The sequence below is a fragment of the Fukomys damarensis genome, unplaced genomic scaffold, assembly GCF_012274545.1.
Source record: "Fukomys damarensis isolate Sample0158 unplaced genomic scaffold, DMR_v1.0_HiC HiC_scaffold_33, whole genome shotgun sequence".
In the NCBI taxonomy this organism is placed as follows: Eukaryota; Metazoa; Chordata; class Mammalia; order Rodentia; family Bathyergidae; genus Fukomys; species Fukomys damarensis.
The window spans coordinates 7,703,492-7,715,713 of record NW_022900945.1 but is presented as its reverse complement, the minus strand read 5'-3'; the positions used below and the strand labels follow the sequence as shown (position 1 = coordinate 7,715,713).

The following is a 12,222-nucleotide window of genomic DNA, read 5'->3' as shown; positions in this document are numbered from 1 at the left end:
GACATTTGAACTTCAGAATTAGCTATGATCACTACACAGAGGTATGCATGCTCTTAAAGAAAAGTAATAAAAATAATAAGATCTAGTGAAGACAAATCTAAGACTATTTTTCACTTTTAGCATCTTTTGAGAACATATAGTCAGCATAAGTGTCTTTAGAAGGAGCCAGTTGCAGTAAAAATAAAGTACATTAGGAATTTTCCTGTGGGGTAAACTCCCCAATTTGTATTTTAAGGCGCAGCTCGTACTGGACTATGGTTTCCTGAATTTTTCCTGAGAATAGATAAATATAGATTAATGGCTACTTTAGATAATGTTTGTAGGGGTAGCTTGAATTAGCTGTGCTATGCATCCACTTTTTATTCATAAAACAAAATTGTGCTCAGAATACTTTTTATTTAAAAAAAAAAACAGAGGAGAAGAAAAATCCAGCCATGATCTGCAAGACTTTCAATATCAAAACAAAGAGAAAGAAATCATTTTATTTTTAAATGTCTACATTCACTGACAGAAGGAAGTGGTATATACACACTTTGACAAATAACATAAATCAGAGCCTTTCTGTAAATGTTTCTAATTGTATCATTTCTATTTATATGCAAATATAATGCTTTTTAATGATTTAGACAAAAAGATGGTTGATGGAAAGGAACTGAGTTGCTTGCTGGTGCGGCTTTTAGCAGAGAAACTGTGTTGTTTGTTCTTCGCTTTGGGGTATAAGACTCCAGGCGTGGCTCTCTCAAAAGAAGCTGGGTTGCAGAGACTCCCGTGGAGCCTGGAGCTTCACCTGTCACTATTCTGGCCACGACTGCCTTCTCCCTCTTGGAGCTGCTGATTTTGAACGTACTGCCTCTTCCCTTTATAGCTCCAGAGGTGAAGGTCCAGCTTCTCCAAAGCAGCTGCTGGGAGACAGCGCTGCACACTGACCCTCCCCATGGCGTTCAAAGCACCTGCCAGTTAGCAGAGATCTTGAAGTTCTTCCAGATGCAAATATCGCACATCCGAGTCCATGTGGGAGCTGAACTGAAGCATTTAAAATGAGAAATGAGAAATTTAAAATTGGATCTATGCTTAAAGCTGCTGCAAGGAAGCCGGCCCTAAATAAAGTCAGGTCTCAAATATGTGACCCCTCTCCGGACTAGGGTCTTTGCATCCTGGGCTGTATTCGCAGTCCTTAAAGGGAAGACCTTAAAACCTGCCTTCCTCACAGAACCTTCAGCCATGTTCAGCGCAGAAGTGTTTTCTGTATCTCTTAATCCATAGCAAACACTCATGAAATGTGTTCGCTTCACCAGCACCACAAGATGATCGTTCGTAGATTTCAGTAACAGACCCCAAATGAAGATTCTTTTTTGATTTTTTGTATTCAGATTTCCTTGGTTCTTTTAATTATAATGTATAAGATGATTTCACCCCACACATGATCATTTTATCTAATAAATGCGTTTTTTTTTTTTTTTTTTTTTTTTTTTTTTTTTTTTTTTTTTTTTGTTTGTTTTTTTTTTTTTTTTTTTTTTTTTTGGTACTGGGGATTGAACTCAGGTCCTTGCACTTGCGAAGCAGGCCCCCGAACCGCTGAGCTAAATCCCCTGACCTATGCTTTCTTATATACTGAATTATTTACAAATAATATATGGAGTATTACCTAATATCCTGAATATGACCCTATATATTTGACATTGCCCTTTCTAATCACGCACATGTTTTCTTACAAGGCAGCTTGACCTGTCCAGCTGAAAAGAGCAAGATAGAACACTTTGAGTATTACAGCAAAGCCTAATTCCATTATAAGTTAAAATGAATGAGCAGAATGCTTGGAAACATAACCAAAGATGAACGATTTCCTAGGAATTGAAAATACTCAATTCTATTTTTCAAACACACACATATCTACACTGAAGACTTTAAATTCTATTTAAAAATAAAACTAAAGGGCATGCATTTCCCCTATCACTGTATTATGCTAGTTATCAGCCTTTAGGGAAGAATTAGTACAGTTCTATATCCAAAAAGCAAGAAAAGCCCATACAGCTTTTTCACCCCAGTTATGTCCTCTCTAATTTGCAAGGTCAAAAATATCTAACAATTTTAAGAATTTGATATTACAGTACTGGTAACTTATGCCTTTTAATCCTTATCTAAGGTATTATCTCCAAAGTCTTAATATCTTTAAAAAAGTGCTAAAATGAAGTATACAAGAAACGGACTTCTTTCCCTCAAAAATCAAAAGAAAAAAATCAACGTTATTTTTACAGTATTTTTTCTTTGTGGCTACCACATAAGAAGTGAAATATGACCAACATGACATCATTCTCCTCATAAATGCAAATGTACCTGTTTCATTAACATCGGTCAGACCCGTAGGCCTGCAGGTTCAATGCACAAAAGCTGCAATGACGTTATTTCTACGCAGGACAGATTTCAAAGAGCGAGTCATGCGTCTCTCTCCTTCCCATCCTTTACTGTAAAATGGTATTGTGAGAAGGCTTGCCCGTCTCTACCTTGAAATGTCGTGAGGATTGGCTGAGAAGGTACGGAATGTGTGTGGACGCCCGGCCGCGGTAACGTGAACGCCTCGTTATTATCTTCGCAACAGGTTTGAAACGGTCTTTGCACAAGTGCACTTCTCACCTAAGTGTCTCACCTGAAAAATATTCTCTAATAGAATTCTTTTGTAAATTGGAGTGTTTCGTTAAAAAATGGAAGCTCATTGGGAAATTTGCTTGTATTACAGATTTTCCATCATCCTGCACAATATCCCCTGACTCTCTTACACTCTCCAAAAGAAGGAGCAAAAGATTCATTTCTTTCTTAGTGTAAATGTAAGGGATGACGTTAAAAATAAAGCCAATAATAAGGTTTATAAATCATCATTATTTAGGAGATATATACTATAGAATGTGTGTATATAATTTCCATATAAATATATATGTATATATATATGTATATATATGTATGTATGTATGTATAATATGTTTGTATTTGCTTTGTTTTTGTACTGGGTATTGAACTTGGGTCCTTGAGCTTGCAAGGCAGGCCACCAAACCACTGAGCTAAATCCCCGGCCCTGTATATGCATATATTTTCTACAGAACAACTATCCTGAAATTTATTAAAAAGACATTTCCTTTAAAAAGCCAGGTGCAAGAGGGGGTAGCATTTGTTCTGTCTCATTCGTTTCCCACTTTACTACTCTCATCTAGCTTTTCCTCTTAAGATATCAACATTTTCTTCATGGAGAGAATTAGGAAGAAGATTGTATAGTGTTCTGAGCTTTTTATGCATGGTTTTGAAAAATCTCTTTCTGTCAAACTAAGGATTTTGTGATGCAAGAAAGACACATCTATGCAGGTACCTGGCCAATTTCTTTATGGGAATATCATTTTGACATGGCTTAGCTTTGAATCCATGGGAAACTGTACTTTCCTTCTTTATTCATTAGTGCCTTTAATAGGAGCTCTTATTAATCAGTGTGTCATGAGAAAAGCTGATCTATTTCCACAAAGCTGAGTAAACCTTGCTGTGTGGAATACGGGTAATGATGCTTAGGCTCATGTTTATGCACTGTGTTACCGGGAATTAGTGATATAAAAGGAAAAAAAAATCACTCCTCAGCAGCCACAGGCTTTTTTCATAGCACAGATTTTAAAATCACAAATACATATGCTTACTTGTAGAAAAACTCCCTGATGTCCACCTGTCAGATGAAATCTCTGCAGGAGGTGGTAGCATCACGGGCACCATTAGTTAGAATTATTCCAGCATCAATGTGATCCACTAGCAGCTTGTCAAATGGAACTCTGTACCCCCTAACTGGAAACTACCTCAGTGTGCTTTACCAGTATTTACAAAGGAGCGCCTTAAAGACTTCAGTGGCAGAAATGCCATTCTTATTGGAAAAGCATTATCTTCTGGAGCCTGGGTTTAAGAATTAACAGCTGTGAAACAAAATGAAATACTCAAGTTACATTTTCCAATAGCAAGATGTTTGGCACTATGTACACATAATATCCAGATGATTGACTGAAATTTTAAGTATTTGCCATGATATTTGGTGTGGTGTTAACACAGCTTCTGCAGAGGAGTGTATTTTTGGAACATCTTTATTCATCTGCCTGCAAAGTAGGTAGTCTAGCAAGTTTTTGTAAGTGGAAAAAAAAAAGAAGAAAAACACTTTCCAGAGGAGCCATGTTATACTCAAAAATATATCCATTATTGAGCATTTTTATTGGAAATATTTCATTTTATGTATTTCAAAGAGATCCTAAGATGGCTAGCTGCTAAAATCGTGCATGAGAAAGCCCAGAAAAGAGAAAGATCTGAGTGACCAGGGGACAGTAACCTCATCCTGCCCCCTCCGTCATCTAACCTCTGTCCCTTGATCACCCCTCCTGTCAGCATCAAAGCCTCCATTCTGAACACCAAGAACTCCCCTGCCGGGGCTGCATAGTTTGTCCTGGGGCTTAAGTACACGCAACTGCTTTCTTCAACTCACAACTTGTTAGTCCCTTTGTTTTCAGTGAAAATGACAGTTCTGTCTGGCTCAAGGAGTTATGGGAAGATGGTGCAGAATGATAGCTGTGACACCTAACGAGGTGCCTAGCACACATCAGGCAGAATGTCCAATGATTTAAAAGCGTTCCCGGAAGTCTTAGTTGCTTTCCCTTTGCTGCGACCCAATACCAGACGCTTACAAGTGGAGGAAAGCGAGACTTATTTTATGTCATATTCAGTCCATAGTCAGGAATGTGGTTCCAAGGCAGAGATGGCATGGTGGAATGGTCTGAGGGGGAACGATGCTCCTATCGTGGTGGCCAGGAAGTAGGGAGGAAGGGAGGGGGAGACATACCCAGGAAGTGAGAGAGACACTTCCTAGCAGCACCCCCAGTGACCAGCCCCTTCTGAGTAGGCCCCACTTCCTAATCCCGCCCTGTGCTGTGCAAGTATCAGATTAATCCCTTGATGATATAACCCAGTCACTTTCTTAAAGCCCCGCCTCTGAACATTTGAGACTTTGGACACACATTCTAGATCTAACCCTTAACCTTGAGGCAGAGTTGGAGCAGTTATGCACATGATTTGCTAGGTCATTCTTCTGTATCCTGCAAACCTCTGGCCCTACTTACCATTTTCCTCAGCAATTCTCAGTTTATTTCTTTGTCTATTAACTTAGATTGCCTAGCACACCCTCTTTTTGTATCATACTATGGTTGTTATCTATGTTGGATATATCTGCATTTAGTTACAGTGTATATCTTCATATCTTCCCTGGCTGTAAATTTGCACTCTTGAAATCTTGCTGCTTTACTAAGATTCCTTGTCCAAAAAAAGTATCTTCATTTTACTCTCATTCACGTATTCAACAAGTATTTATGGTAAAATATTTGTAGGTCCTTTCACAGAAGTAACCAAAGAGAAAACAATTTGGATCTGACTTCTAGCTCAGAAAGGGAGAAAATAATCGAAAGAGTAAACCAATAGTATGATGTGGATGGTATGCTTAATGGAGTGCTGAAAAGCGTGGGGTTGTTTTGCCCTCAATGCCGTGGATAATTCGGTGGAGATCTAAATTAAAGTAAAACGAACTAGGCACCCCTCTGAGGTAGACGTGCCTGGCTGCTTGAAGCAGGCCTAGAGGAGCAGTCTAGAGCAAAGGCAGAGATTAGCAGAAGAGAAGGACAGAAAAGCCTCAAGAGACCAGCTTGCTCAGGTTCGTCCTGTGAAATCTACCTACTAAGATTTTTTTTTACTACTTAAATAGGAAGGTTGTGGGTTGTGGATGGTCTCCTTTAAAGTCTGAGTTATGAATTCTGCTTATTCTGGGGACAGGAACCTGGCTACAAAGGTCAAGGGCAGAAGCCAGAGACTTTCCAAGAGTCTTGCCGGAGTTCAGTGAGAATGACAGTAACCTGTTGAGCTTCCTCTGCTGCCTGGTGGCTATTCACGAACATGCTCTAATAATCTCGCTATGTTATGAATTCTGTGTGGACCGGGATTTCAAGGGATTTATGCGAGTGTCTTCAGTTGCCTTGTCATGGCTGCCTTGATATTCAAAATTCATTCAAAACATTTACCTTTTATGACCATTTTGACTCTGGGGAAGGTTCAGATGTCAAAAGGTGCTTAAAGGTAAAGGGGTCAAATTCAGTGAATACAAAGGACAAGGACACTTTTTGTCACACCTCCTAAAGACACCCAAGAAAGAGGACTCCAGAACTGCTTCAGAAAGCAGCAAGGAGGATGGGGTGTGTGTTTGAACCCAGAAGGGGGGGATTTTGAGAGAAATTATTGACAATATGTCTTTTACTGTAATTAAAAAAAAATTAAACATTGGCTATATAGAATGAATACCCACTGTCTTTATAGAAAGCAGAATTCATAAGCCAAACAGAAAAAGTATTTTGGTGTCCCTAAAATAGAAAAATGAATTGTTATTGCACTCCCTTATCTGACTCATTACCCCAAGACTACTGTGTATAGTGTCCTTTTGTATTTAATCCACCTATCTCTCAGAGTTAATAACATATCTCTCTTTGTACTGTAAAATAAAAGTAATAAGGTATGAGTGGAGAATAAAGAGTACGTTTGATACCACCTGCCTTGCAAGTGCAAGATCCTGAGTTCGGTCCCCTGTACCCCTCCAAAAAAGAGTACATTTGAAAGTAAATGATGATACAGTTCTATTATACTCCAGGAATCTTTCTAATAATGATACGAAAGTATTAAACATAACACACACACACACACATATATTTGTGTATATTTGATCTATTTCACATATTTTATATGTTCATCTCACACTCTGCCTAAAAATATTTTTTTTCTGTATGTAAGGTATAAATTTAGAAGATAGTAAGCTGTGCCTAAGTCTGACTAGTGTCAATTCATAAAATTACAAACAGTGCATGGTACTTTGAATGATTTAGGTTTAAGTTCACGAATACAGTTAGACAATAAATGTATAAAAAACATGAAGAAGTAATAAATATGTATTCTGCCTCACTGAAAAACTTTGGGTTGGGATCAATGACAGTTATGAAATATTTTTGCCCTCTCTCAAGAAATTTAAAAAATCTACTTCTCCCCAAATGTTTCACAGTGAGGATCCTAAATTCTATTCTGTAATGGCCCCTGGCATCTAAAATGGAGGAACTTACACTAAATTATACTAAGTCTTACACTAAGACTTCCTGGTTAAAATCTGTGGTCTTCCTGACACCTCCCAAAGGAAAGAAAAGATGCTACTGTCTCTAGGGAAAAGGAAATGCCCAGAAGAGCACTCTAAACAGGCTTTCATGGTAACATATCCATTAATAATTAATTTCTTGCTTCCTTTAGAATGGTACAGGTTAAGCAGTTGGTCACATTCGGTAAATAAGAAATTACTTGCAGTAATATCTGCAACATTCTAATCATCTTCCCTGTCTGAAATCTAGTTTAAAAGCCTTTGATCTGCACAACAGTGGAAAAGACATTGAATGTGGAAAAGGATTTGATTATATATTCAGCTTTGCCACCCTCTCTTACTGTGGCTTGGGAAAGTCATTTGACCTAAACATCTCCATTTATTTTCTCTTGATGAAGAGCATAGTGATCTGTACCCTGCAGGATTGTAAGGACCGAAAAGGATAAAAGCTGAAGATTACATATGCACAGGTCACACAGTAAACCCTTGATACATTCTGATGCTAAGTGATACAATGGAACTATAACAGTCCTAAGAGTGGTATTTCAGAGTTCCACCCTACATCAGCACAGATGGGATCTTCTGAAATGGAAAATATATCCCCCCTTGTTATTTGTGCATATTATTAGGAATTATAACATACTCAGCCATTTAATTATATCATTAAAGGTGTTCATTTTCTTCATTACATACATAAGGAAAAGGTTTTCAATTAACAATGACCTTTATTACTTCTTCTAGCTTGGATTCTGTTGGTGGCGAAGCTGACTGCAAATGGGATTCGCAGTGTACCTTGTTCTTACTTTTTCACCCACTGATTAGATTCGTTCAGTTGGCAGCAGTCTGCCCTGTTGCTTTCAGCTTGCTGTTTTGTAGCAGTCTCCAGCACTGTGTTCAGTCCCTGGAGGTATTCTGTGGAAATACTGTCAAACTCTTTCGATGTGTATGTGTTTTCATTCTGTAACTGTGCTTCGTACTCATTTAAGAAAACCAGTCTTTAATTTGTAAGAGCATTTTCAGGATGAAATACAGAATTTCTCACCTCAGCAAAATCAGTGGCATATGACCATAGCTGTCTGTTCTAATCCGTGAAGTGTCTGACTTCTATTAGGCACAAAGTTGTATTTTAAAATCTTCTTTTAAAATATAACTTTGAATAAATACTTTCAAGCTTACTAATTATGATTTTACTTGCTGTCATCACGTGCCTCAAGTTTATCTTTCCAATTTTATCTCATTCCTCTTATCTTACAGCCCTTGTTTATTTATAACTCCATGAAATGCCCAGTTTTCTTATATTTATCTGCTTCAGTTTTGCCCACATATACCACTTCCGTTGACCATTTTGTGTCTTACACCCCTCAAACATCTTTGGTATTTTCTGTGGACATCCTTTCTGTACATGTCCAACAACCTTTCACAGCCGTTCATGTAACTTGTGTGTGGTTTAACTAGTATCTTCTCTTTTGCACCAATAATAACTGATATTTCTGCTGTTAATAAATACTTCTGCTATTTTCCTCACTAAACTAAAATTTGTGGAGAGCCAGGTCCTTTTTAAATTTATAAATAAGTAGCTAACAAATATTTGTTGATCTATGAATGCTTGCTAGAAAAACCATTGGACAGTTTATTGAAAAGACAGCACAAATGTGCTACTAAACGCATTATATTAGCTTTGCTACATTTAATTACTACAGCCATCAGTAAAAGCTGTTTATAAGTTTATCAGTAAAATACAGTTTATAGTTTCAGTGTACAAGCCTACTACTCAGCAAATATTTTTTAAACTAACGTTTACGTGGCTTTGTTCTATCCTTTCAGCAGCCGGTTCATTATACTCATATTTGGAATGAGCCAAAACAATCTGATTCAGAGACCTTTCTGACTTCTTAAAATTTCAAAAAAAAAAAAATAACGAAGTTTTATTGTAGAGGAGATTGTTATTTTAGTTAACTTAACTGTATTTAGATTTGTTTCCCAAAGAGAATAAAGCTAGAGTTTGGTTTTGAATTGAAACACACATCCACCATACTCTTGTGCATGCCCCCTACACACTTAAAGAAAACCAACTATATGCAATTATTTTTTGCATTTGCATCGGGGAAGGTGTGGGAGGGTGTTTGTATCTCCTGAGTTGATGTGTGATGTATTCGTTGGATGCTGTGCTATTATTCCGTATATGGAAGGATCACTCATAAAGATAATGGTGTCTCTCCTCGTTTTCATTTTGATTAATATCGTTCCGTCTCTGGTAATTCACAGGTGTTATTTGGAAGATGGAGCTTCAAAGGGTGCCTGGCTGAACCGGTCAAGTATTATATTTGCTGGAGGTGACAAGTGGTCAGTGGATCCTCGCGTTTCAATTTCAACGCTGAATAAGAGAGATTACAGCCTGCAGATACAGAATGTGGATGTAACAGATGACGGCCCATACACCTGTTCTGTGCAGACTCAGCATACGCCCAGGACGATGCAGGTGCACCTTACTGTGCAAGGTACGCATTTCCAGAAATACTCCATGGTGAAGGGCCCCGCTTAGCGTGTTTAATATTTAGGTTCCCGAATGACTCAGGTGCAACTAACAATACTGAAAGTTGTGTTGTCATTGTCTTTGGGGATTATGTTGCCAGATACCATTAAATGTAAGAGCTGCTACAGGCAAAGAAAGTCCTACTTAGAAAGATCAAGAAATATCCATTAATGCCACATGGTATGTTTTATACGTGATTTACTTTGTATCTTCCTTTCAATTACCTCTTCAATAAATTTTTGAGAACCCATAATAGTCACATTAAAATAAATATTTGAAAACCTATAATAGATATATTGAAATATTAAACTTTTTGAAATATGGATGATAACTGTTTAAAAGCATATCCTCCCTGCCTTCCAGAATTCTGTCTCTACCCTAATTCTGTTTAATTTGATTCAAGTTACAATGAAAAGTAGACAAGACGCCTTTTAGAATTATTTCATTTAAATATAGAATAATTACAAAATGTGTACAATGTTGTTTTGATTTAATTATAGGAGATCATAAATTATGCTATCTAATGTGTAATCTCCTAATACCAAATCATTAGATTATTTTTCTTCTCTTGCATACTAAAATGTGAGTCCACAGAGCTTCAATATAAATAATTTTCAATAAAATTGCACGTATAATGCTAGTAAAATGAAAAAGTTATATTTTGCTTCTTTCCATTTGTCACTTGTGCTCTATAGTTTAATCCTGTTTCGGTTGTATAGAAATATTATTCTGTGTGGAACTCAACAACACAACTGAAAACAGATCGCATGATAATAAGGCACCAGTTGTATGCATGTTCAATGTAAAAGTCGTGAGAGCACCTTGGTTGTTTTCTCTCTGAGTTTATCTTTCAGTGCATTTATAGAGGTTTAGTTACTCATGTGAAAGTAAATCTGAACTCAACTCACACACAGGTTCGCCATTTTGATAAGATTAAACTTCTTTATTAAACAATTTGCCTTAAGGAGTAATGTAGAAACTGAATGGCAAGTCCAAGAGTTTTCTCAATAGTCATTTTCATAGCAGGCTGTTGCAGGGCATGGTGATGTTTATTAAACACCAGTCTCCTGAGCGTAGGATACATTTTTCACAGAAATCTATCTTTATTCTCAGATTATTCGGGGAATCCGAAGGACAGATGTTCACCCAGCTTCAAAAACTGACATTAGATTACAAGACACAAACACATTTCTTCTGTTACCCATGGGTACTCTATTCTTCTATTCAGTTTTATTGCCTTTTGACCTGAATTTCCAGACCAATGATTGCAAAGATTTTTATTTTCTGGGCAAAGTGTACTTTTGGAGAGTGATATATTTGAGTCACTTAAGATACAGACATTTTACTTGTACATTGTAAATTTTCAATGATATATTTCTGAATACTAAATATATTCTTTTTACATTTTCTCTTCTTCTGGGTTAGGCATCTATTTTTAAATGAGACTATGAGATGTAAAGCCTTCTTAGGTATATGTTTGATTCCCATAGGGTTTATTTTTAATATTATATTATACAGACTGTTTAATACTGTTAAACAGCTTTAAAACTGTCATATGACCTCCTGCAGTCATACCCATTTTCACTGGCTATTTGAAAATAGTGAACTTTTGAGCAATCAAAAATGTTCTTACTAAATGTTTTGTCAGGATAATATTTTATATCTTCAGAAAATAGCTAATCCACACCACTGTTTTGAACATATACTATTGGCTCAAATTAAAAGCTACTAATTTTACAGTATTTATGAACATAATTACTTATTATAAATTGATTGACATGTGGGCTTCTTTCCAATTACATTAATAAAGCTCAGGGAATATATTAATAGGCTTGTCAGTCAATTCAAGAACTAAATAAATGTCATAAAGAGTCAACTCCACTTAAGCTACATTTCCTCTCAATGAACAAAAGTAAATTGATGTGCATATCTCTTCAGTTTCTAAATAAGTTGAATTGTGTGATGCTGAGGTATAAATTACTCTCTACCTAACAGTCTGTCAGTCCTTTCCCCAAGTTATCCAAGTTAACATTAGCAATGAGGGAAGACTGTATTCATCACTGATGTCAAATATACATTTCCTGGTACATACAAAGATCATCTTGCTTTGTTACAACCAGATACTCAAAGGAGATACATTTTTGAAGATCATTTTAAGAAAGGGATAACAAAGAGAGTATTTCACCAATCGAGATGTTATGCATAGTAAATTGGTTGGTTCAACTTGTCTTTCACAGCTTTTATTTAAAATGAGTAGAGAAAGAGTGAAGAAAAACTCTGGAGTAGGAATCAGAACACCTTCATGTCAGTCCCAAGTTTCCCTTCATAAAATGAATTACCAAGTATCTCAATACTATCAATTGAAAGAGGACTATAGACAGCAGATCTTAAGCCAAAAGTCTTAAGAAGGGCTGGGGATTTAGCTCAGTGGTTCCGCTGCCTGCCTTGCAAGCACAAGGACCTGAGTTTGATCCCTGGTACAAAAAAAAAAAAAAAAAAAAAA

The 12,222-nt window shown here is 36.7% G+C and overlaps 1 protein-coding gene across 1 annotated transcript in view; it reads left to right on the top strand.

Moving 5' to 3' along the window:
- The window catches only part of Negr1 (neuronal growth regulator 1), a 761,458-nt gene that overhangs the window by 289,348 nt on the left and 459,888 nt on the right, over nucleotides 1-12,222 (top strand). The window contains exon 2 of the mRNA XM_010605125.1: nucleotides 9,452-9,684. Within this exon, the coding sequence (XP_010603427.1) occupies nucleotides 9,452-9,684 (233 nt within the window). The remainder of the gene's footprint in view (nucleotides 1-9,451; nucleotides 9,685-12,222) is intronic.